Source organism: Syngnathus leptorhynchus, chromosome 4 (assembly GCF_054491065.1).
Source record: "Syngnathus leptorhynchus isolate UIUO chromosome 4, UIUO_Slep, whole genome shotgun sequence".
NCBI classification, from domain to species: domain Eukaryota; kingdom Metazoa; phylum Chordata; class Actinopteri; order Syngnathiformes; family Syngnathidae; genus Syngnathus; species Syngnathus leptorhynchus.
In genome coordinates, this window is record NC_141198.1 from 5,825,023 (window position 1) to 5,845,836 (window position 20,814).

Sequence of the window (20,814 nt, forward strand, 5' to 3'; positions counted from 1 at the left end):
CAACACGTTCCGCATCGTGAATGTATCGTGACTTTTTGACTTCCGGATTTTTGTGTTTCCCTGGTTTGAAGTCAGGTGACTGGGCCCGTCCAATTAGACGAGTCCACATACAGAACCGCGGAGCAGCGCTTTGATAAAGGCAAGCTGTCAGCGACGCAATGGCTCACTCACACTCTCACAGGAAGCTGCGCCAAGCCGAGGCGGGATACAGCCACTAAAACACACAGGCACAGTCTGGGCGAATGCGGTGGCACACGCAAGACACTGTAGTAGACAGCCTCCCACCTTTTTTGGACATAACCGGACCCTCAGACTAATCTTCATCCCGCCGGGGCAGCGACAATTCGGCTCACCGTAACAATTTTCGTGACAGAGACTTCGTCGTCCAAGGGCAAAGGGGGGGGAGAATCCGTTCGTTCCCCTTTCGGTTGCTCCCCACACGCGCCGCTCTTAGTTGATAAACTAGTTATTCCATTATTTCCCAATTGTCTCCTATTTGAGACTCCGGTGCACCTGACAGCGGCGTGAAGTGTGAAGCTGTACGGGAAGAAGCCACAAGTACGCCATGGAGAACGCTCACACCAAGAGTGTGGAGGAAGTTTACAGTTATTTCTGCGTCAATGAGAGCACAGGACTCTCTCTGGACGAAGTGAAACGACAGCGGGAGAAATGGGGCCCGAACGGTACGTCCTTCGACATTTCTAATTTCACTGAATCGGGTTAGAATGTGGTCGAGAAGTCAACAACAGCCGGGTCGGTCAGCCGGTCGGTCGGCCCGGTTACCCAAACGACGTAATCACAGGTGACCTTAGGGCTTTCCGCTTCTTACTTAGGAATCATCGCATTCATATTATGCAAGATTTGTGTTCTCTTTGTCATGGCCACGTGGAAATAGTCGCATATATTGTGTTTCTGGTGAAACTTAGTCCACGTGCGTGGGCCCCCAGCAATGCACGCATCTGACAGTACTTGTCACAGCATCATGTCTCATCAGGTTCATTTTATTGCAATTCAATTCATTGGTACCAAATCACTTTACGTCTCTGATAGGAGTGGATTTTAATACAGCAAGTTGGCCATAATTTCCATGGTGACATTAACTGTTATTGGAATTTGTTGGTGGCACAGTGTTAGATCTAGTAATATATGTGCTATTTGGTGTTGTTTGAAATGAAGTCTATTGTAATGCATGAGTAGTCTTGTCAGCTCACTTTCATTAGTTGTCACTTCTCTATGCCATAATGTCCCTAAAATATACTTGAAGTTCCTGGGTTTTTTTTTTAGGTTGAGTGAAAGTCACATCCATCTGGCTAAATATTTGACATTTCTTTCTTTTTGGTTTTTGTTTGTCCTTTTCCAACCTTGACCTACTCCCCTTGACAAAAAAGAATTACCAGCAGAAGAAGGTAATCTCATCAATACTCTAATCCTATGTTCTATTCTTTGAATGATTGTTTAATTATGCTCTCTTACCTGCAGGGAAATCTTTATGGGAGCTTGTCCTTGAACAGTTTGAAGACTTACTCGTACGAATTCTTCTGCTGGCTGCCTGTATTTCTTTTGTAAGTATATCAGTTCTTTTCCTTGCTTGAGTTCATTCATGACCTGATGTTTATCATCCTAACCCTTGCCTGTTGTTCACACATTTGTAGTCTTAAGCACTTACAGGAACCAGCCTTGCATCCTGAAAATAGCCTCCTCTTTCCGTGTCTTAATGAAACAGTGTCCATATGCCAGTGAAAATTTCAGATGGTATTAGAGTTGAGCCCTGTGTGATGAATGCCCGGGATATGGTTTAGGCACCGCATGGTGCTGACATCTGAACGTCTTCAATTTATTTAACTCATCTGAAGTTACATAGCCATGTCGGGGAGTTAAACTCTTGAAGGTTTTTGCAATCCTTAAGTGGAATAGTGACAACAGCAGCTGAGTTGTGTCTGAGTTAACTTGGCGATGGAAAACACCAGTCTCAAGATGTAAATATAATAATGATGATAATTAATTCATAATAAGTCCACAAAAGTGATATCACTTCAATTAGTGGACAAATGTCAGGTCTTTTTGGTCTGGATGTAAATTCTTAAGCTAACTAACTTTTTGCCTGCATATGATATAATGGGAATAGTTTTAGGAAGGCAAACAAAATCTTGTTTTGGCCATTCTTTAACATTGCAAACATAATTTTGTGGCCTGAATTAGCAAACATTTGATAAATGATATGAAGGGGTCATTTCAATTCATCATGTAAAGAAAGAAAATAGTAATCAGCAATCGCCAATGTTGGCAAGGCAAAACATCAACAGCAGACTGACACTTCACCAGAAAAGTGGGAAGATTTCTTAATATATTGATTAGTGTTGTTTGTACAGAAAAATAGCACAAATAGTAAAGAAATGTGTTTGTATTAATTATATGTTGTAACAATGCTTTTGGTAGAAGATGTAGTAGTTATTGGTTGGAACTACCTCTGCAGGTTGCCAAGTGTTTTGTTTTGGCCATATTTTGTTACGGGCAGTTTTATTCTGTTACGTTGTTACGGGGAGGTAAAAAATGTTTGGAAAACAATGGTGAAGGCTGTTTGACTATCTTTTTGTTGTATGTGGTGAAAACAGCTGACATGTCGGCAATAGGATTTACGGCAGCCCTAAAGCGCGTTGACGTTAGAGAATCAGATTCTGTCCAATACTCTCAAAAAAATCCGGATTGGGAACCGTTACCAATATCCAATATTGGCTCAGGACATCCCTAGTTTCAGCAGTATGTCATGATTCACATTTCTAGGCAAAAAATGACGTCATACTCTTCCATCAACGACACAGCCATTCATATTGCATATTGGTGCGTCCTGCCTAGTACTCTTATTTTTTTATTTTTTTTTATTCATTGGGACCTGGCAGCAGCATCATAAACCACCCCCATGGGCATCTGATACGGATGTTTGACTGGGACACAGGGACCACTAGTCTTTATATCTCCATTACATGATTTCTGATACATAAAACTGACAACTCTGAATTACAACTCACTAGAAATCACTATGGTTTTTAAAAAAGGGGTTTTGATTATCACAGCAACTTTATACAAACTGTTGAAATTCCTAATTTTCTCCACCCCTTTTTCTGATTTTGATCAGTGATAAAGCATTTCTTTTTTTTTTACCTCTGACTATATTCTTCTCCTTTTCACGCCACCTGTTTTCTCGAACGCACAACCTACACGTCCACACTGTAGTGGCGTCTGATACATATCCAAGAGAATTGAGTCTTACTTGACAATCGGAAGTATGCTGCCTGTTCACATTGCATGGACAAAAACTGATGGAAATTTGGGATTGTCCCGCCCAACGAAGCTAGCCCAGGAGGCAGATGCACTTTGTATTCAAGTCTTATAAGTCATTTTTGCAGGTCTATGTCAATGAGAACTGTAGTTTACACTCTCTAAGTGTAGGAGTTGTATAAAACAAAAATTATAGTAATACCTCATGCATAGGATGATGTCTATATAGTTCCAAGTCCATGTGTGTGTGTGGATCTGGTATGCAGTGTACAGCAGCCAGACAGGTGATATGGAGGTGTCAGTCGTTGCTGCGTGACAAGGGGACAGAGTCCCGCTCAAGACCAAATTTGGGTCCTTACTGTTGAGGGTGTTCAGGCCTAATGTTGAACCTTTGGTTATCATCTGTATCTTCAAGATATTTTTTGTGTGCTGGTTTTAGGTCCTGGCCTGGTTTGAGGAGGGGGAAGAAACTATTACTGCCTTTGTGGAACCTTTTGTAATTTTACTCATTCTCATTGCCAATGCCATCGTCGGGGTCTGGCAGGTGAGTAGTTCTCACACATTCACTTCTCAAACGCGTTACAATTTGTCATTCCACTTGATCTCGTCTCGTCATTTTAGTAAGATGAGAACTTCCCCACCAACTGAATGCTACCATCTCCACCGTACTGCGATATTGATGAATACTGTTGTGAACATTAGCACTCTTAAAACACTAGCAATTTAGTAAGAATATCAGCTGAAACATAAACGTGCTTTCAAATATTTGTTGATGTGAAAGACAATGTTGACCAAATGGCTGTGAATTGATAGTTTATTATAATGAGTTGTCAGCCTAGAAACTCCTTAACGTCCTTAACGTGTATTTAAAATCTGCATTCATCTCTCAGCCCCGACTGTTGTGAAGTGTTGGAGAAGTTTGTGCACTAACTTGAGGTTATGCTGATTTTAGGAACGTAATGCAGAGGATGCCATTGAGGCGCTGAAGGAGTATGAGCCTGAGATGGGGAAAGTGTACCGGCAGGACAGAAAGACAGTCCAGAGGATCAAGGCCAGAGACATTGTTCCTGGAGATATTGTTGAAGTTGCTGGTAGGGAAACGCCTCCTTCAACCTTCATGTACAATACATATGGAAAAAGTGCCCGTATTCTTAGTTTTTGTTTGTCTGTTTGCATTCACATCACGTGATGACTCTGCATGCTCACAAGACCTCGTAACTCTTGTGCCGAATGTGAACTGCTGATGTCCAGGCAACCCTTCCGTAGTTCATACAAAAGCATCAATTGACTGATGAGGAATGCTGGAGTCTTTGAGCGCTAGTATTATCTTGGAACTGCCTTTAACCCTGAAGTGATGCAGAACCTCTGTGTGTAGTGCTTACTTTTATTTATAGCTAGTCATAGATGGTTTGGATTATGGAATGCCATATTTATAGCAGGCACTGGTGAAGATGACAGGTGTCTGATCTCAACCACGTACTATATGCCCCTTTGTTTAGTTTTTGGCACCAACGGCGGGTTACATGAATCTGCCGTAACCTCGAGAAGGGCAAATGTTTTGTACATTATTGTGTGATCCAGTTCATTTGCTTTTGGGCTGACAGTTGGATGTGTGTAGTTGCATGTAGAAACACTGGGCTTTGCTCTTAGCAACTTAAGACATTATAAAGATGCAGCACAACTGACAGAGCTCTGCTGACTTCAAGACATTCATTTTCATTAATAGTGTTTTTCCTGGACCTTGTCTGACAATTGTTCAGTTAGTTTCCAAGCCGTGGTAATAACTTGCCTTTCCAGACTTTTACTGTCAATATTTTCGGGTCGTGAGGTGGCCTGAGCATCTAACCTTTGGCAAAAAAAAATGGGGGTATACCAAGCATGTCCAGCTTCGGTTCTTGAGGGCCGCTGTCTTGCATTTTCTTCTATTTGATATTTATTCTTTCCATGTATTTTTTTTTTTTTTACAACCACAGCAAATAAATTATGCTATATTACAATAAACAGCTGAAGGCTTGGAGAAAATAGCTGAAAATGTTTTTAATTGAATTTGGTCATTTCATAACACAGGTTGCACTTTGTTGCCATGTTCCATTTTTTTGCTGTTGGTGGTGGCGGCGGCTTTAGTCCTTTTGCAGAGCAGCAGATCGCAGTGGGTTTGTTCTGAGGTAGCTGTGAGGTTGTTGGGCTGGTGGGTGGTACAGCTCTGTGAGAAGGTTGCCAAGGGGGAGGCTCTCATCTGCTCCTATTGTGTCCAAGAGAGATAGATGGCCTTATACGGAAGCACTTTGTGGTGAAGCCTACCCCCGGCCTGCTCAATGCACAGTGACCCTACCCATCAGCACTGCACCCTCCACTCGGATTCCAGACACCGTGGATAGTATGTGGCCTTCAGTGTGGTCTGCCAAGCATCCAGTGTCACCGAGGGACTGCCTTTTGGCAAATAGTCATGACTTGTCAGCAAGACTGAGATAAATGGCCACATCTTGCTGAAAGGGTTGTCTGCGTTACAAACTCAAACTTTGTGGAGGCATCAACCAAAACGAGTGTGGGAAAAAAGGTGGTACAAGTTGCATGAAATTAGCAAATACTTTATGGGTGTATGCTGGATTACTATTACATAACAGGAATCAAAAATGAGAACCAAAGTGGGAGTTCTCACTTTAACAAGAATAACTTTCTATTTTATGCCATTAAATTATCTATTAAAATGATGATCTTTTTGTAGATGTAGACGTGAACCTCTTTGGATTTTGCCCTAGTCATGTAGTCATTTTAAATGTGTTGTTAAATATCTGTAGTCCAAATAGCTGAATATTTTGTATACTGGATTGCACAATGTTTGCCTCAGTTTGCCAAAAACCAAGTTAATTTTGACAAAAGCTTCTATGGTCTTAGGTTTTGTTACCATGGGAACCGCAACACAGTTACATGCTATGTGAAGGCTGAGCTGGCGGCTGCTTAAGATTCATAACGACAAATGGCAAAGTAGAGATCTCAAGGAGACTGTGCTGTTATTGCATAACAGAAGTCTGATCAGTTCCGTAGGTGAGTCAACATGAGATGAAATTCAGTCATTGTCAGCTGTATAGTAGGTTTTACTGCTGAGTTATAGTATAGATAGTGTTAGATGCAGTTGGTTCGGCCACGAGCTAATCTAGTCTTCCACATTGTGCACTATATTCCTTGGACACTTGGAGACATGGTCCCGCTTACGTAATCCAGGATGCTTAGTTGTATAACGTGAATCAAAATGTTTGGTATGCATGAGTTACCTGGAATTCTACATTTTCTGTTGCCTGTTTAGCAAATAAAGATATCTGCTCTTCCTTCATGCTCTCTCAAGGCTCAATATAAGCAAGTTTGCATGACAATTTGCCAGTCAAAAATCACATTCGTCATAACAGAGGCATCATCCAACACGCAGTGTTCCACGTCATTTTTATAGAAACGGCGTAAGCACACAAAATACTTTCATGAATCGACTTGTTTTGATGCATACCCCCAAGCTTTGCATGTACTGTATGGCGCTATCGGCCCACAGACCATTTAAGGCCTCCTCTGCCCCGGGTTCTTCCACGTGCTCCATTCTGTACCGCTCTGCACTCGGATTGTCAGATTGGGTCTTGCGTCGTTTACAGTGATGTCACGGACAGTCGAAAACAGATTTGTGTGTTTGGTTCAAAGATTGAGATGTGTCCTGTCCAAATCAGATAAGATACGTACTACCTTCCCCAATATGGTTTCAATCCCTCTAGCAAAATACAGATTTCTTGTGCTTTGACCATTCGGGCTACACAAGAGCCAAGCAAACTGGATGGACTAATAATTGGATTTTGGCTGTCGGTCTGTCTGAACACAGCCTAAGTGGCTATATGTCATGTGGATGGAAAATGAAACAAAGGCAGTCAGAGAGGATTTAAAAGTAAAATGGGCTGTGTGCCAAAACAGGTAGGTTTTGGTCAAGTTGAGGAAGTACTGAATTTTTTTTTCCTCATTGGTTTTGAGTGTCTTCATTTTCATTTGAACACTTGCAAAACTTCTAATAGGAAAAATATATTTTTTTCTTGTTCCGGTAGACATTTGGTCTAAGCTGAACGTACTGTATTGTGTAGCATGCCAAAATGCTGGATGCTTGTGTCCATTATATCATTTGTTGATATGCTAAGCTTAAACTGAGATGTAAATTTTGAGTTGTAATTGCCTCTCTGGCATTTCTTTTTCCTGGACAAGGAAATAAAGTTTGCTGCTCTGCACAATATAATAGGTAAAAGAAATAATTACAAATAGTCCTCAACTTACGACAAACGTTCATAGATATGAACAAAGACTGACTAATTTCCATAAAATGCAAATGACTTTAAAATTGCATTTTTAAGTGGATCTCAATAAAGCAAGAGCTAATGATCAGTGATGGTGGCACCTTCAAAAAGAGAAACCCAAGCGACGATAATGGTCGCGGTAAGAAACGCCAGGAATGTCAGGTAATCTCTAAAAAAATGAAGGTTGCCATTACTGTACTGTGTAAAAAAAAAAAAAATAATAATAATAATGAGCTTTTTTTTTTTTGACTTTGTTTAGACCATATGCGTGTAATCGGTATATACTGTATATGATTTAATGTATTTCATTATTTGTCTTTTTTTTTTTCAGAACAAATGTCATTTCAAATTAAACTTTAATGTCTCTCAACTTACAAAAAAACCCACTTACAAACAGCTCATTCTGTTCGTAAAGGAAGTGAAGCAGTTTCATTGAGGTGACTATTAAGAAAAGCTGCTTTGGAGGGCTGTCATGTTGACTCTTGTGTAATGGTCCTCTTACTTGACAGAATGTCAAGCTTTTGTGCCGCTGCCATCAGCACATGGACCCTCCTGGCTGCCCCTGAGAAAGCCTGGCTAGCTAAACCTCCTGCTGTACCCTAACACACGGCAGGGGCAGGTGCCAGTTAAAGCTGCCAGCTTATGTTGTGCCACTGCCTCCCGTACTGTCGAAAGGTCTATTTAAAAGGCACCTCTGTGAGTCATACTGGGTACAATGTCTCATCACCAAGCCTGAACTCTAAGGACCTCATCACCTGTTGGCAAACACGGAGGTGCAAAAGTGTGGATGGCTGATGAGATGCTTGGACCGCTCCCAAGCAGGATGTTGACACAAAATGACAGCTGATTTACACACGCACTTACTTAGAGCAAGCCTGCAGTGTCACAAAGCCCCTGGACAATCCCAGTATTTCTTAAAAATCTAAAGCTCAGCTGCAGGCACCATTGTTTGAAAGTCAGTCGAAGCAGTCTTTCGTCAATAATGACTCGAAGACAGGAAGTGTTGCATAACCACAGAGAATTGGCAAAAAATGGCATATCAAAGTCAAAGTCCGCTTTATTGTCAATTTCTTAAGTGAAACATTGAGTTTCTGTGATGAAGCTCAAGGTAGTATACATTGAAAGTGGAACTTTGTATGCAAGTGACATTGATTGGGACAGTATATCCTTGTCACAACCTGGAGTGTGACTGACCTATGTATGTGCCAGGATTAGTGACCTTCTCAGAAGTGAAGCTTTTATTGTTCCCGTGGTTCTGTGTTTGGATGCTACTGTTAGACGTCAGTGCTTCTGAGAAACGCTGTCTGTCTGGATTGGACAATGGCTGCTGTTGACAGATCAACCTCTCTGGCACCAATTTGAGGGCGCTTAATGAGTTGCCAGTCACCAGCCACCTTCTCCAAGGATCATAACTGAAGCACCCAGTCCCCATGTGTTCAAGTGCACGGAACTGTAAAAAGGCTGAAAACAGACAGTGACAACAGTGGAAACAGACACCGGCCTCTTAATAGAATGTATTATGATGGTTTGTATTCTAAGTACAGTATCAAGTAGGAGGGCTTGTCCTTTTGTCTCTTCTTGTGTTGTCACTATGATGTGGAGACAGCTGCCATCATACGGCCACAGTTAAACCTGATCAGAGCATTGGGGAAGATATTGGAATACTTTTGCCATTTTTGGCTTTGTGTATTGTTGGGCCCTTCCGTCCTTTGAAAGGTCACATTGGTTTGATGTTACAGTGGGCTCATCATATGTAACAGCGTCCTTTCCTCCTTTTGGATTTTATTTGTTTATTTATTTAATAGCACATGTAAATGATTTCAATGCCAAATTTTATATCTCAAAAACACAGCCCAAGTACAGTGAACGCTGATCTATTCAAGGCGATCATGACAGAGAACCACAAATACAGAGAACCTCCAAATAATTTCTGCTTCCCCAAAATGGGTTTGTAATTGCACCACAAGATGATCAGCAAGCATCTAGGATGTACACGATACAACTAAGTAGCTGCAAAAAAACACTGCATATAACAACGACAGTGAAAACAGTAAATGAAAGCACAAATTAATGGCACAAACAGGAAGCAATAGAACAATGTCAGTATATGTTGGGCCAAAAAGCAAAATTAAAATGTCTAACATTGGCAAGAGAAAACGCTCAATCCCCTCTGAGGCTTCGCTTATTCCTCGGCACTTCCAGTAGCGTCTGGTCTGTGGACCTGAGGCACCGGGCAGGTGCATAGAGGTGGAGGAGCGCAGAGAGGTAAACTGCGGCGGGGCCATTTAAAGATTGACAACAAATAGAAGTATTTTAAAATGCGCCAGGAGCCAGTGACAATTGGGTTTATCTGCTCCCTCTTACGAGCTCCAGTTAAGAAGCGAGTAGCTGCGTTTTGGACAAACTGGAGATGCTTGAGAGAGGACTGGCTGACTCTAAAATAAAAGTGCATTCCAGTTGTCTAGCCGAGATGTAACAAAGGTGTGGGTTACTGTTTCCGAGTGCTGTTGAGAAAGGAACGGTGATGGACAATGGAAGGACTCAACGTGACCTAGGCTAACATAAAAAGTCCTGCCAGCCAAAAAGAATCTTAACCACTAGATAGCTGTACCACCACTGCCAACCTGGTCCATCAAACGAGCCAGCAATTGTATTGAACGCTGCTGTTAGATCCAACAAGACACACACATATTCTTCAGTGTCATTTGCCAGAGAGATATCATTAAAAACTCCTAACATAGCCGATTAATCGGTCTCGCCCTGTTTTTTGTTTTGTTTTTTCACGGCACTGTACGTACTGTCTTGAAGGCATTCATGCAAATGTTTAGGTCTTGTATTTGTTGTTGGAAATGGGGCCAGTATAGCCTTACACTTTGCATCGTTTGAACTTGAGCCATTTCCCCAGTTTCATGTTATGCAGCATTAGGAAACTGATTTGGGTCACCACAATGCCAAATTAGTCTTTTCCTTTGGGACAAGCCATTTATGGCTCAAGCCCTCCATTTTCTCCTTTCTTTGGCTTTCTATCTCCTCTCCTATACTGAAGTCAGCACTGCAGGAAAGGCCTTCTGACAACCCCCTCTGCAATTAGCTTCCACTTCCTCCAATTAGATTACATGAATACCAAATTACCACCTGAAATATATTGCTCAGATCTGTGTAATTGGTTTATTTAGTTAGGACACACACACACACACACACACACACACACACACACACACCGAAGGCTGCACTACACAAGAGTTGTTGTGGAGTGATCTAAATCACCACGAGTGTTTTTTATTCTACAGGAAATGTCCATAGCGTTTTCTTCACAGACATGTTTTGTTTGGTTTCAGTTGGAGACAAAGTTCCTGCTGATATCCGTCTAAGTTCAATCAAATCAACAACTTTGAGAGTGGATCAGTCCATTCTAACTGGTAAGTTGACAAACTATTTTGATCAATCCAATTGGAGATGAAATTTTTTTTATCTACATACTCTTGTAGACTTTGTTTTGTTTTTCAATTTTTCATTTTGTTTAGATCTAGATCACATTCCATGTGTTAGATTCAACACTCTTGTAGACTCTGTTTTGTTTTTCATTTTTTAGTTTTGTTTTGAACGAGATCGCATTCCATCTGTTAAATTCACGTTGCAGCAGTTTGAGTTTCTGTTGGCACTGTTGATCTCTTCTACTCTTGTATTTTGGCTCAAGGCAACCTAGTCACACTCCGCACCTCTCTGGTTGTAATTATTGATGAGTCATCTTTGGGCCATTCTCATGTAATTTGACAAATGCAGAGGGAATAGATAGAAGATAGAAGACATACATCAATTGAACTAAATGATCCCATGTTTTTTATTCCAATTTATCTGCTGGTTTAATAAAAGCTGTGTGTCTTTGCAGGAGAGTCTGTTTCTGTCATCAAACATACAGACCCTGTGCCCGACCCACGTGCTGTCAATCAAGACAAGAAGAACATGTTATTCTCTGTGAGTATGCTTCTTTACCGTCCAGGAAACATCCTTTGTCAGTAAGCGTCCCTGCAAATAAAATACCTCTCTTGGTTGCTCTATTTGACCCGTATTATTTCAGGGTACCAACATTGCTGCCGGGAAGGCCGTGGGTGTAGTGGTGGCCACGGGTGTTAATACAGAGATCGGTAAGATCCGTGACGAGATGGCAGCTACCGAGCAGGAGAAGACACCCCTGCAACAGAAACTGGATGAGTTTGGTGAACAGCTTTCCAAGGTCATTTCCCTCATCTGCATTGCGGTGTGGATTATCAACATCGGCCATTTCAATGACCCTGTGCACGGAGGCTCTTGGATCCGCGGAGCTGTCTACTACTTCAAGATTGCGGTGGCACTAGCCGTGGCCGCCATCCCCGAAGGTTTGCCTGCTGTCATTACCACGTGTTTGGCTCTGGGCACCCGCCGCATGGCCAAGAAGAATGCCATCGTCCGCAGCTTGCCATCTGTGGAAACTCTGGGCTGCACCTCTGTCATTTGTTCTGACAAAACAGGAACTCTGACCACCAATCAGATGTCTGTCTGCAGAGTAAGTATCACACCGTGCATAACAAACTCTGTGCAAATGCTGTTCCCCTTGTGATCATGCCGCAGGTTATTTAGCTGTAAGGCAACGTGCAGGCACTTGTCTTGCCGACATGAAGCAGTTGGATGACTTGCTTCTCTTATATAACCGACCTTGCGTCATCAAGTTGAAAAGCAGCCAAACGGTGCTTCCGTTTGTCTCTTTGGGATAACATTGATATTCATCATTGTCATTTTCAAGAACAGTAGTTCATTTTAGCTCAAATGTTGTCATTAGAATTTGTTTCGCTTCTCTGACCCAAAAAAAAGCGGTTGAACTGTGCAAATATTTAGCAACATTTAACTGCAAATTACTCCTAACAAACTTATATGAAGCCACTGCAGATAATAAAATATGACACACACACACTCACATGTGCGTGCGTGCGTGTGTGTGTGTTTTCCCAAGTGCCATGATAGTTTAACAACCGGTATGTCTAGTTTATCATTATAATCAATTTCTTTTCATCCTTTTGTTTGAATAATGTTTGTGTGAGAGGGAAGATGAAATGTCTTTCTGTGTGACGTACCTTTCTCAAGGGCATTTCTCCTTCCGCGGGGTCCCTGGCATAAGGCTGTGTTTACTTCTGTCTCATGTTTGGCAGCAGGCCATCTTGAAAAGAAACTGACTCAGTAACATTACAGACTCAAAGAAGCTCTGCTTCTGAAGTGCACTTGGGATTCGTGAGGCTTCTGCTGCCACCTGCTGTGACTTTGAAACCAGCCAGCTCCTATGTGGTGTCAAGTGAAATGCTGTGTGTTGGTACCATGTTAATGCGCTCTTTTGACTTCTCAGATGTTCATTGTCAACAAAACCGAAGGTGAGAGCTGCTCTCTGTCTGAGTTTACCATCACAGGTTCGACTTATGCACCAGAGGGGGAAGTGTGAGTATTACAAGGGAAATCAAAATTAATTTCCAGTGATGACAGAATGAATGTGCTGACTGATGTGCATGTACTGCAATTTTCCAAAGATACCAGGAAAGTAAACAAGTGAAATCCTCTCAGTACGATGCGCTGGTGGAACTGGCCACCATCTGTGCCCTGTGTAATGACTCGTCGCTGGACTTTAATGAGGTCTGGAATGCATCCATCTCACCTTTTTAAATGTGTAATATTCAGACGATGCTTGCTGTGTGCACACATTTTAATGTTGGCGACAAAACAAAAAAATTGTTTTCCATTTTTGCCATTCATCTGTAATCTGAGTGTGTTAAGTGTGTTGTGGAATCCCCCTCCTCAACAGCGACGTTCTCAATGTGAGCACACAGATGTCCGCTGATGTCAAACATGGAGCAGAATTGATTAAAACTAAAAATACCGCCCCTCTGCCTTTGGTTTCCCGCGATGCAAATTATTCCCGGATGTTGCATATGTAAACTTTATGTACACTTTAATGCTCATTTATTTATTTTTCCTCCCTCAAGTAAAACTACTGTTTGGCACACTGCACCTTGATTCCTGTGATCACACAGAGAATAAGCCTATACAAATGGCAGGTTTATATTTGGTGTAAATAAGACCAATAAAGTTTCATATTGAATGAGAGCACTGGCAAGTACAGCAAAACCTGGAAGTCAAATAGCGAAATTGAAATTCCAATTTCATTTCAGATACAAATCTTTTTTTTATCCTTTGAAGCTTTAAGATATCTGGTCACTGCTACATTTGTAACTGTACGTGATTAGGGTGATCATTTGGTACATGAATGATAATGATGCTGTATATCGCAGTGCAGTTCTTTGTTTAATCACAAATTGCCAAACCCAAACACATTACTGTTTATTATAAGCCAAGGCAAGGCTGAAACGCTTGGTAACACTTTTGTACTCGCGTGAAACTATTGTAACTGAGCTAACCACTATATTTAGGCAGAGCTTTCTGTGGTGCAGTATGGTTGTAATTCTTGTACTTGGAATATTTCTTAAGCAAGTGATCTATCCTCTGGAAAAAATACTCATTTGAATATTAAATATGTTTTAGGTGAAAGGTGTGTATGAAAAGGTCGGCGAAGCGACAGAGACTGCATTGACCTGTCTGGTAGAAAAGATGAACGTCTTTGACACCCAAATCCACAACCTGTCCAAGATTGACAGGGCCAACGCCTGTAACTCGGTGAGTGACACCGACTTCCTCCATCCTCACGTTGTATCCAGCGGATTGTCTTATGATCTTTTCGGGGACTTCAGGTGATCAAACAACTGATGAAGAAAGAGTGCACTCTGGAGTTCTCGAGAGACAGGAAATCCATGTCTGTTTACTGCACCCCCAATAAGTCCCGTTCTTCCTTGGGAAAAATGTTTGTCAAGGTATACTTTGACATAGCATGCCAGATAACCTGTTATGTCTTCTTCCACATGGCAAACATCTGAACCTCTCTTACAGGGAGCACCAGAGGGCGTTATCGAGAGATGCACCCATGTCAGAGTGGGTAATAGCAAGGTTCCGTTAAACAAAGGCATCAAAGAAAAGATTATGTCTGTGATTCGTGAATACGGTACCGGTCGAGACACGCTGAGATGTCTGGCTTTGGCCACACGAGACAACCCGCCCAAGATGGACGACATGATATTGTCCGAGCCCTCCAAATTCTCCGAATATGAGGTAACTACTAGAAAACTTAGCAACAAGGGGTTAACATTTGACAGAATTTATTGGCTTGACCAGACTGAAAAAAAAATGGTTGAATTCACTCTTACAATTGTTACTAAGAATTCTGCCAAAAATATTTGCTGCACAGTTGAAACATTGTGGTCACCTTATGTCCAGTCGGACCTGACCTTTGTGGGCTGCGTCGGCATGCTGGACCCTCCGAGACAAGAGGTGGCAGCGTCCATCAAGCTGTGCCGCCAGGCTGGCATCCGCGTCATCATGATCACCGGGGACAACAAGGGCACAGCCGTGGCTATCTGCCGGCGGATCGGCATCTTCTCCGAGGATGACGACGTGGAGCAGATGGCCTTCACCGGACGAGAGTTTGACGACCTGGAGCCCAACAAACAGCGTGAGGCCGTCACCCACGCGCGCTGCTTTGCACGCGTGGAGCCTTCGCACAAGTCCAAGATCGTCGAGTTCCTGCAAGGATTTGATGAGATCACAGCTATGGTACGTTCTCCAAACTGTCACCTGACATGATGAATTATGCAAAATGACATGTATCCATCCATAGCAAGAGGTTTGTTGGTTTGCCTGCCATAATTGCGTTTTCCTTTCTCCCATTCTTCAACTTTGTTTCTCTCAAACCTTCCAAATGAAACCATAGCTTGTTTTTCCACAGACTGGAGATGGTGTGAACGATGCCCCTGCCTTAAAGAAGGCAGAGATAGGCATCGCCATGGGCTCCGGCACTGCCGTGGCCAAGTCAGCCTCTGAGATGGTCCTAGCCGATGACAACTTCTCTTCTATTGTGGCTGCTGTTGAGGAAGGCCGCGCCATCTACAACAACATGAAGCAGTTCATCAGATACCTGATATCCTCCAATGTAGGAGAGGTCGTCTGGTGAGTTGCCAACGCCCCATTTCAACTTTTTGTCGTCTATTCAGTCATGGTGACGGTGTATTCCTTTCCTGCTAGTATCTTCCTTACTGCAGCATTGGGCTTTCCCGAGGCACTAATCCCAGTTCAGTTGCTGTGGGTCAACCTGGTGACCGACGGTCTCCCCGCGACCGCCCTCGGCTTCAACCCTCCGGACCTCGACATCATGGAGAAGCTTCCTCGCAATGCTAAAGAGCCGCTCATTTCTGGATGGCTCTTCTTTCGATATCTGGCCATTGGCGGTAAGTCGCCGTGGGGTTTGAGACGCCGGAAATCGTCTGAGGCCGCACATGCGCTTTGCTCGCAGGGTACGTTGGCGCCGCCACGGTGGGAGCCGCGGCTTGGTGGTTTACGCTCTCGGAAGATGGACCTCAGGTCACGCTGTACCAACTGGTAGGCGGGCGCAACAATCAATAGCCCCGACCCGAGCCTCCACTCTGGCATCCATGGTTGATCTTTCTCTGCAGAGTCACTTCCTCCAGTGCACCCCAGACAACCCGGACTTTGACGACCTGGACTGCGAGGTGTTTGAATCACCCTACCCCATGACCATGGCACTCTCTGTCCTTGTCACTATCGAGATGTGTAACGCTCTCAACAGGTACAAAAGCTTCCAGTGAGGGTGGAGAAACAATATTTGACCCTTTTTGTTTTTTTTCTTTTCTTCTGTCCAAAGTCTGTCAGAGAACCAGTCCCTGCTGCGGATGCCTCCTTGGGAAAACATTTGGCTACTGGGGGCTATCTGCCTCTCCATGTCTCTGCACTTCCTAATCCTTTATGTGGAACCTCTGCCAGTAAGTCTGAAGTAAAAAAAAACAAAAAAAACCACCGGCTGAGTCATAAAACGCTGCCCACAGTATACAGTCTCCTCCAAAAGTATTGAAAGAGCTAGCTTAGTTCCTTTGTTGTTTTTTTTTGTCTAGTGAAGACATTTGGGTTTCAGATCAAAAGATGATTATGAAACAAAAGCTTTGATTTTATGGTATTTAGAGTCAATGGGTTGCAGGGTTGATACAATTATTACGTAGTAAGTAAAGATTATGCCACCAAATAGTAATTGTAAATATTTGTAAGTTCATTGAACGTTTGTTCCAATACTTTAATTCACTTTAAAAGTGTGTGGCTTCAAACTAAAGGGCCTCTCATCCTGGGTTGTTTAACACATCTAGATTTTAAATACCATGAAATAAAATCTGGAATTATGAACTTTTGTCTCAAATACCTCATTTGATCTGAAACCCAAACCTTTTCAGTGTACACCTAAAAAGACAATAAATTGATCGTGCATTTCACGGCATTGCAACTCTCGTGGGTGCAGAGGGCATTTTTTACATTTTTTATTGTATTTTTTTTTTATCCTGAGTTTGCAGTTGTGTGAAAGTGTACCCCATCACAATGGAAAATTAACGGCTCGATGCGGCTTCTCAGGTCATCTTCCAGATCACCCCTCTGGATGCCACCCAGTGGTTGATGGTGCTGAAGATCTCTGTGCCAGTCATTCTGCTGGACGAGCTGCTGAAGTTTACGGCCAGGCACCACTTGGACTTGGGTAAACAGTTGGAGAAACCGGCGGCGGGTCACAAAGGGCGTCGCGCTCTCTCCGCATGCGCCGAGGGCATCTCGTGGCCCTTTGTGGCTATCTCGCTGCCTCTGGTGCTATGGATCTACAGCACTGACACTAACGTGGCTGCCGTGTTGTGGCCCTGACTGACCTCCCGGGCACCGCTGTGGAGTGGACATTAACGCGCACATATCTAACAAAAAAAAAACATTAACTTCCAGTCTACACTTGCTCCTGGTCTGATAAAAAGACCCATCTTTGATGTTTAGGACATTTTTAGCAATGCATTTCTGTGGCGGGGTGGGGTAGGGGGGGGGGGGGGGGGTCTGCAATCACAGTTCCATAACCCAGGTTTTTATATGTATTATTACTACACTGGTCAACAGCAAATTTAAATCAAAGATGGCTTTTATCAAAGCATATCTTTGAGGCTGATTTGAAATATCTCTTTTCTTTTAGCACATCATCTTTTGGAGATCATTCCATTGTTTTGTTTTTAGGTTTGACTTATACAGATTTTAACATGTATTGTAATTGTAATAGCTATGTTTCGGAAAAAAAAACAATCAAACTATTGCCGAGCATAACTCTCAATTCATAGCGATACCAGATTGGCTTGTGAAGGTACTGGGACACAATTGTGAAGTGGAATGAAATTCATATGATATTTCAAACTTTTTCTTCAACAAGTTCAATTTTGGCCTCATCTGACCAGAGCACTTTTTAGAGTGTCTTTCAAAAATGGCTTTTCTCTTGCCACACTCCCATAAAGGCTAGCTTTTCCTATGAACAGAGTCTTCCACTCAAGTCGTGGATCACTGAACTTCATCCAGAAGGTTGATAGGGCCCATTTTGGTGGCATCGCTGATCTTTGCTCTCCTTATATAAACTGAAAGAAAAGGGACGGCCTGGTCTGAGTAAGCTTGAGGCAGTCTGATACTCTCTAGTCAATACGATTGATCAAACAGTGCTCTGGCAGATGTTTAAAGCTTGTGAACCCTTCATATCTTAATCCTGCTTGAAACCTCTCCAAAACTTTACCCTGGACCTGCATCGTGTGTTCCTTAATCTTCGTGGTGCTGTTTGCTTCCATTTTAACAGCCCTCTGGGTCCATCACAGATCACGTGTCTCTATAGTGGGACAAGATTACTCATAGATTTATGTATAATCATTAGTCATATGTATATGTCAACACTAAATCATTCCGAAATCATCAGAGAACATCAGTTGACTGCACTGACAGTAAAGGAAGTTGAATGCTCCAATTAACAGGGTTTCAGTTTTCCCCCATCCATTTTCTGAAATGTTTTTTTCCTCATGAAGGTTGAGGGCGTGCTGGAACTTAGCCCATCTGACTTCGGGAAATAGGTGGGGGGGACCGGTTGCCAGTTTACCATCCTCACTCGCACTCATACCAAGGAGCAATTTGGAGTGCTCAATCAACCTTTGGGAAGTGGGAGGAAAACCCACGCAGGCATGGGGAGAACATGCAAACTCCACACAGGGAGGGACAGAAGTGAAACCGAACCCACACCCTGTGAACTGTGAGGCGGATGTGTTAACCAGTGTGCTGTCAGTTTTTGGTTGTAAGAAGAAAAAAAAAATTTGAAGCACTGCATTTTAATTTTTTTCCACTTCATGAGTGCATCACACTCGGTGTTGATTATTCACAAAAAAAATTTGTTTACTTTTTCAATTTTTAGATCTTTGTTTGAAGCCTGATGGTTCTAATAATATTTTGGATTTTATATCTCCAATTGGCTGGCAACCAATTCAGGATGTCCCCCACCTACTGCCCAAAGTCAGCTGGGATGGGCTTCAGCACGCCCGCAACCCTGGTGAGGATGAAGTGGTTCAGAGAATGGATAATGTCTTTTATAATTTTTTTTTCTTTTAAAAATCTGTGCTTGAGGAGAAAATAAAAGGATTAGAATAGAAATCAGCACAAAAAAAAACTATCAAGCAAAGTTTACTAGCATCTCTGATTTAAAAAAAAAAAAAAAGGTTGACCAGTGTTATGATTCTGCATATGTGTGTTGATCTAAAGAGAGAATTTACAACTTTTATAAACATGGGTCATTTGTCTTTTTGGGTCTCCGGGGACAAGAAGAATGCTCATTTAGGACTTAGGTGTCTGCGTTTTTTATTTTCTGCATTAGGCAGAGCACAGCTACCTCACCGCTGTTCTAGAACCTTTCCGACTCATATTTGTCTCCACGACCAACACATGGTTTGAAGCACCCAAAGCCTTCATCTACACTTTCTTTTCATCTTAGTGAAGTGATGACTTTCTGTTGATTTCATTTATTGATTATTTTGAAATATATAAATCATGTAAAATGTGCACATACTGTACTTGAAAAACACTGTATATGTTACATCACCTGAACAGCCTCTAGATTTTATTATTGCTGTTCAAATATTTGACATGAGTGCTTTTTTTTTTTTGCCACACACCGAGTGCCGTTCAGCTTGTCCTTCAAGGCCTTCTTTGCGTTTGGATGCAGCGTGATCTGCATGCCAATCAGCGCTTGCCCATTTTTTTGCTCTTTGTGCTTGAACAACAGCTTCTCAAGATTTCTAATTAATTTTCAAACCATGGTATCAACACTACTTGAGTTGAATGAGACAGTGAGCATGTGGGATTGCTTTAAATGGCCTTTTGGTTAACAAATTTTAATGGTTGACATTTTAAACTGGCACAGAATGTATTCATTGGAAAGTGGGCAGACTTGACAGTCTCTCCCACCCCATAACAAATGCCGTGTTATTCTGCTTTTTAACTTTCACTCAAAGTAATCCTTAACAGTGCAGCTCGTCTGTATGCTGTAATGTACATTCAAGTACGTTTAACACACTGGAATGGAAAGTGGATACATTTGACTAAGTAGTATATGATTTTAATGGTTCTCCTCCCTCTCTTTTCTTTTCCCAGCGAAGGCCATATAGGCTCAACTCGTCTCCAAATTCCTCGGCTTTGTTTAGTGTTGTGCATGTGTTTTGGACAGCACACTTAAAGTTGAAGAGCTGCGTGTCCAGAAAAGTTAAGAGAAGACAACGCAGCTTGTTCATTTGTTTTGACACTGGCCATAAATCAAATTCCTCATCGCTCCTTCCACCCTTGTGCATGAAGAGCAAAGAATGACAACAGCTCTCATGCCAGGCTTTAACTGAAGATCTTAGTACTGTTGTATACGTTCAGTTGCATAGTATTCCTTGGTGCATGTCCGCTACAGCTGCTGACTTGTGTAATAGATTGTCAAGAACTGCTTAAAGGTTACTTACCCGATACAAGTGTTAGATAAGCTCAAAAACAGTTGATTTTTTTTTTTTCCTAAGGAAATGCTTTTATGGGATGATTACAAATCAAAGCTATTTGGAGCGGATGTAGTGATGTACAGCAGGAGCATCGGCAAGTCAGTCATTTTGCTTCTGTACCTGTTTTTGTCAAATTGTTCAATTTGTCACATGACCTTTGGATTCAGGTAAATAAAAATAGATTTAATGAATGCTCTAACTTAAGTCTCTGTCAGTGAACCATACAG

At 42.2% G+C, this 20,814-nt stretch overlaps 1 protein-coding gene across 2 annotated transcripts; it reads left to right on the forward strand.

The window, feature by feature from the left end:
- The first annotated feature begins 59 nt into the window (after positions 1-59).
- atp2a2a (ATPase sarcoplasmic/endoplasmic reticulum Ca2+ transporting 2a) lies at positions 60-20,786 on the forward strand. 2 transcript variants are annotated; one of them, XM_085909710.1, is made up of 21 exons: positions 60-683; positions 1,389-1,406; positions 1,480-1,562; positions 3,716-3,820; positions 4,229-4,367; positions 10,934-11,014; positions 11,485-11,570; positions 11,674-12,138; positions 12,970-13,058; positions 13,148-13,250; positions 14,157-14,288; positions 14,363-14,482; positions 14,559-14,777; positions 14,943-15,278; positions 15,451-15,671; positions 15,747-15,949; positions 16,015-16,100; positions 16,175-16,308; positions 16,384-16,501; positions 17,136-17,256; positions 20,205-20,786. In XM_085909710.1, the coding sequence occupies exons 1-21, from the start codon at positions 566-568 to the stop codon at positions 20,216-20,218; spliced, it is 2,991 nt and encodes a 996-aa protein (XP_085765836.1). In that variant the 5' UTR covers positions 60-565; the 3' UTR covers positions 20,219-20,786. The 2 variants fall into 2 exon arrangements, with proteins under 2 accessions (XP_085765836.1, XP_085765835.1); XM_085909709.1 differs by having other exon boundaries at positions 62-683; positions 17,136-20,786.
- Positions 20,787-20,814: the final 28 nt, after the last annotated feature.

Bases quoted from the DNA above. Each gene is read 5' to 3' on its own strand.
- atp2a2a (XM_085909709.1), top strand. From the start codon at position 566: ATGGAGAACGCTCACACCAAGAGTGTGGAGGAAGTTTACAGTTATTTC. The intron at 13,059-13,147 runs GTGAGTATTACA...AATTTTCCAAAG, and splicing joins TATGCACCAGAGGGGGAAGT to ATACCAGGAAAGTAAACAAG. The intron at 16,101-16,174 runs GTAGGCGGGCGC...CTTTCTCTGCAG, and splicing joins AGGTCACGCTGTACCAACTG to AGTCACTTCCTCCAGTGCAC.